At 55.8% G+C, this 4,231-nt stretch overlaps 1 protein-coding gene across 1 annotated transcript; it reads right to left on the bottom strand.

Moving 5' to 3' along the window:
- Window positions 1–352: 352 nt before the first annotated feature.
- On the bottom strand, window positions 353–2,918 carry TWIST1 (twist family bHLH transcription factor 1). Its single transcript, XM_033193454.1, has 3 exons — window positions 2,834–2,918; window positions 1,551–2,609; window positions 353–1,016 (listed from the first exon to the last, which is right to left on the bottom strand). The coding sequence occupies exon 2, from the start codon at window positions 2,199–2,201 to the stop codon at window positions 1,593–1,595; it is 609 nt and encodes a 202-aa protein (XP_033049345.1). The 5' UTR covers window positions 2,202–2,609; window positions 2,834–2,918; the 3' UTR covers window positions 353–1,016; window positions 1,551–1,592.
- Between the last annotated feature and the right edge of the window lie 1,313 nt (window positions 2,919–4,231).

Raw genomic sequence — 4,231 nt, forward strand, 5'->3', positions numbered from 1 at the left:
GTACATTATAAGAGAAGAGTGCAGGTTTCATACTCCTTATTTGCATTTAACGGTTTTACAACTACCACCTCAAAATATAAGGGAGGTGAATAGCAAATTTGCTAGTTTTTGCTGTTTGAAGATGATATGAAGAAGAGATGCTACTAAGCCCACTGAATACCAAGATGGAATAATAATAAAGCTGTCTTTTTAAATAACATGCTTGTGCCTGTCAGTAGCTGCTTTATTTGAGTTTTTCACTGTTTTGTTTATATTAGCGCCCCCTCCCTCCTGGGTGCCTCTAGAATTAAACAAGCAGGTATTTACCACCAACTTAATCTTTAGCTTTAAAAATATAGACCAAACTCTAAGGTTCTTTAAATTTTTTTATCATATTTATTTATTGCAGAAAAATATACAAAGATATTTACAAAACAATCATAAAAATATGAATGCATTTAGACACCGGATCTATTTGCATTTTTACCATGGGTCCTCAATAAATAAATAGAATGTTGTTTTTTGTATTTTAAGTTTTTTTTTTCCCCCTCAGAGGAAGGATGAAAAAAAGAATTAACTGACTATCGTTTTGCAGGCCAGTTTGATCCCAGTATTATTTCTAAAGGTGTTCTTATAGTTCCTCTGATAGTTACCATTTTAAAATAGAGAAAGTCCGTAATGATGCCTTTCCTTTCAGTGGCTGATTGGCACGACCTCTTGAGAATGCATGCATGAAAAAAATAAAAATAAAAAACATTCTTCGTCAAAAAAAAAAAAAAACACACACACAAACAACTGTTCAGACTTCTATCAGAATGCAGAGGTGTGAGGATGGTGCCGCTGCCCGTCTGGGAATCACTGTCCACGGGCCTGTCTCGCTTTCTCTTTTAAAAGTGCGCCCCACGCCCTGTTTCTTTGAATTTGGATTTTGCTCTTCTAATTTCCAAGAAAATCTGTGGCATATATTTTTATTTTTAGTTATCCAGCTCCAGAGTCTCTAGACTGTCCATTTTCTCCTTCTCTGGAAACAATGACATCTGCAAAAACCCAGAGGGGGGAGTCAGTTATTGTTTAGGTCTCTGTGGCTGTTTTCTAAGACTAGTGAGCACTGTTCTTATCACCACCACCGAGAAATTAAGCTGAACAACCTGGAAGGATTTCAGCCCAAGGGCAAGAGGAAGTGGGTGGGTGGAAAGAAGGAGGAGGTGGAATTTGTTTTAAAACATATGTTTTAAGGAGAACAAAAATTGAAAGCTGAAAGAAAGGGTGGCGCTGGCAAAACGGTCCTTACCCGTGACCCCTGGGTGTCTCTGTCTCCCCTCCTGTCACGCACACTCACGCGCACACACACCCCTCACCAGGGCGCATCCCCCTGGAGACTGCTCTCCCTAACGGGGTCCGACCGGCCTACCCGGGACGCTGGGGACGCGAGGCAACGGTGCCAAGTGAGGTGGGAAGGCTGAGAGGAGAGTGGGAGAAGGGAGGAAATCGAGGTGGACTGGGAACCGCGGCCTGGCCGGCCAGTCGTCTGCCACCTGAGAGGCGAAGGGGTGCAGCGGCGCGGTCCTTACCTAGGTCTCTGGCCCTGCTGAGGGGGTGGGGGGCTCCGCCTGCTAGTGGGACGCGGACATGGACCAGGCCCCCTCCATCCTCCAGACCGAGAAGGCGTAGCTGAGCCGCTCGTGAGCCACATAGCTGCAGCTTGCCATCTTGGAGTCCAGCTCGTCGCTCTGGAGGACCTGGTAGAGGAAGTCGATGTACCTGGCCGCCAGCTTGAGGGTCTGAATCTTGCTCAGCTTGTCCGAGGGCAGCGTTGGGATGATCTTCCGCAGGGCGGCGAACGCCTCGTTCAGCGACTGGGTGCGCTGGCGCTCCCGCACGTTGGCCATGACCCGCTGCGTCTGCAGCTCCTCGTACGACTGCGGGCTCCCGCCGCCGCTGCTGCTGCCGCCTCCGCCCGCGCTGCCGCCGCCGCCGCCGCAGCCCGCAGACTTCTTGCCGCGTTTGCCCTGGGCTGGGCTGCCCGGCTCGTCGCTGCCTCCGACGCCCCCGCCCGCGGCTCCACCGGGCCCCGCGCCGCCGCCCGCGCTGCGCCGGCTGCTACGCCGCTTTCGTCCCCCGCGCTTGCCGCTCGGCGGCTGCTGCCGGTCTGGCTCTTCTTCGCTGTTGCTCAGGCTGTCGTCGGCCGGCGAGACTGGCGAGCTGGACACGTCCTGCATCATCTCTCGAGCGGCGACGCGTGGCCTCGCGGGTCCGGGGCAGAGGGGCAGCCCGGGGAAAAGCAGGAGAGCGGGGCGCCTCAGCCCGCCAGCTTCCCCAGCGCGAGGCGCCGGCCCGGGCGGTGCGGCCCGCGGAGGAGGGAGCAGGAGGACGGACGGGAGGGACCTCCGCGGGGAGGGCGCGCGGGGGAGGCGGGGAGGGAGGCGGGAGGGGGAGGGGACGGTGTGGATGGCCCCGAGGTCCAAAAAGAAAGCGCCCAACGGCTGCACGCACACCCCGCCTGGCCTCCTGGAAACGGTGCCGGTGCTGCAGAGCCCGCGAGGTGTCTGGGAGTTGGGCGAGAGCTGCAGACTTGGAGACTCTTATACCTCCGTGCAGGCGGAAAGTTTGGGGGCAGCAGTGTCATTGGCCTGACGTGGGGAGGAGGGACTTTTCGAAGTTTTATAGGAAAGTTTCCGCTTTCCAGTCCCCCTCCCCCGTCCCACCTCCCTTCCTCGGGGTCTAACAATTCGTCCTCCCAGACCATTCAAAAACGACCTGGCCCGGGCGGCCGGCCCCTCTACCCGCCTCCTTGCCGTCCTCCCCCTTCCCTCCCCGTCGCCTTCCTCTGGCGGGCGCGGGGCGATTTCCTTACCCGCCGGAGCGTGCGGGCAGCGCCCCCGAACCCTAGCGCAGCCCAGGAAGCGGCCGGAGAAGACTGTCCTGGCCGCGGTGGTAGCCGCATCCGGAGTGGCTGTGACAGCAGCAGTGGCAACAGCTTCTACACAGTGGGTGATGTCTCATCTCGCCCAAGAGCCCTCTAGGTCCGTGGGGCCGATTTGGGATTGCTGGGGCTGGGGGTGGGGGTGGTGTGGGGTGGGGGGGGCATGCCAAGAAAACTGTCAACCGCGGAGCCCACTCAATGGTCAGGTAGACGAACCCCTTGGAGTTCCAAGGGCCAAACCGCCGTGGCCCAGCCCCGAGGTCCTGGGCGTTTCTGAAGACGTGGCCGCGCGGCGGGGGCTGAGGATTTGCGTCCTGGCCTGCTCTCTCACCCTTCTGGGCCCTCCTTTCCCCTCTACAACGACCCAGTCTAACACTCCCCAACATCCAAAGGACTACGCCTCGGAAGGTGCTCGAAAGAGGCAGAAGTTCACTCTCCGGTACAAGGAAACACAGTCCATGGGAAAGGCAGCAGAGCCAGAGGGGGGCAGCGCAGCGCCTTTGCTGCGGCCCTGACAGCTGGCAATGCCAACCCAAGGGAGAGACCCTGTGGCCATTTCATCCCCACCCCCAAATTGGGCCCCGCATTGTGACCCTGAAAGGCCAGCTTGTAAGAGTGAAGTGGGAATTTGATAGCGCCTGGACATAAGGGGCCGCCCGCTCTGAGACCCCCGCTCCCAGCCCCCACTATCTAGGGGATCCAGTGAACAATTAGGTTTCCTGAGCCCCAAACGCATGCCAATTACTTAGATACACTAACATTTTAAGCATTTCTGTCTGTATGTTAAAACGAAGAGCCCCAAAGAGGGTGTTAATGGGAATGCTTCCTGGCAAACTGGAAGCAACAAAGTTGGTGAACAAGAAAGAAAGCCACCTTGGATAAGAAGCCCTCTTTTGCAATGCCATATTTGTTCCCTTTTTGAAATGAATGGAGGTACAATAACCGTTTCATGTCCATCCCTGACATGGCAAAGTAAAAGGCTGGAGTCAGTACACAGTGTTGGGGTGGGGGCAGCGTTTGGGGGCGACGAGTTTTGTGCACCCTGCACATAAAGTCCGCTCTTGGGCTCCTCAGTACGGACTCGCCAGTGGGAACAATTAATTAATTCAGCAAAGCACCCCTTTCTGGGCTGGACCAAGGTTCTCGGCTGCAGATATCTCAAGCTGGAGGCAGGAGCCCAGGCGACGCCCAGGCAGGCCACGTGGCTGTTCCCCGCTGAGACTTGCAGCTTTAGTCCTGGAAACCTTAGGGTGTGGAGCTCCTTGGGTCGACTGAAGGGTTCAGCTTTTTCGGAGAAGTGAAGGCGAGTGTTATTTCTCCAGCGAGGTG

This window comes from Trachypithecus francoisi, unplaced genomic scaffold (assembly GCF_009764315.1).
Source record: "Trachypithecus francoisi isolate TF-2019V2 unplaced genomic scaffold, Tfra_2.0 Lachesis_group4, whole genome shotgun sequence".
In the NCBI taxonomy this organism is placed as follows: Eukaryota; Metazoa; Chordata; class Mammalia; order Primates; family Cercopithecidae; genus Trachypithecus; species Trachypithecus francoisi.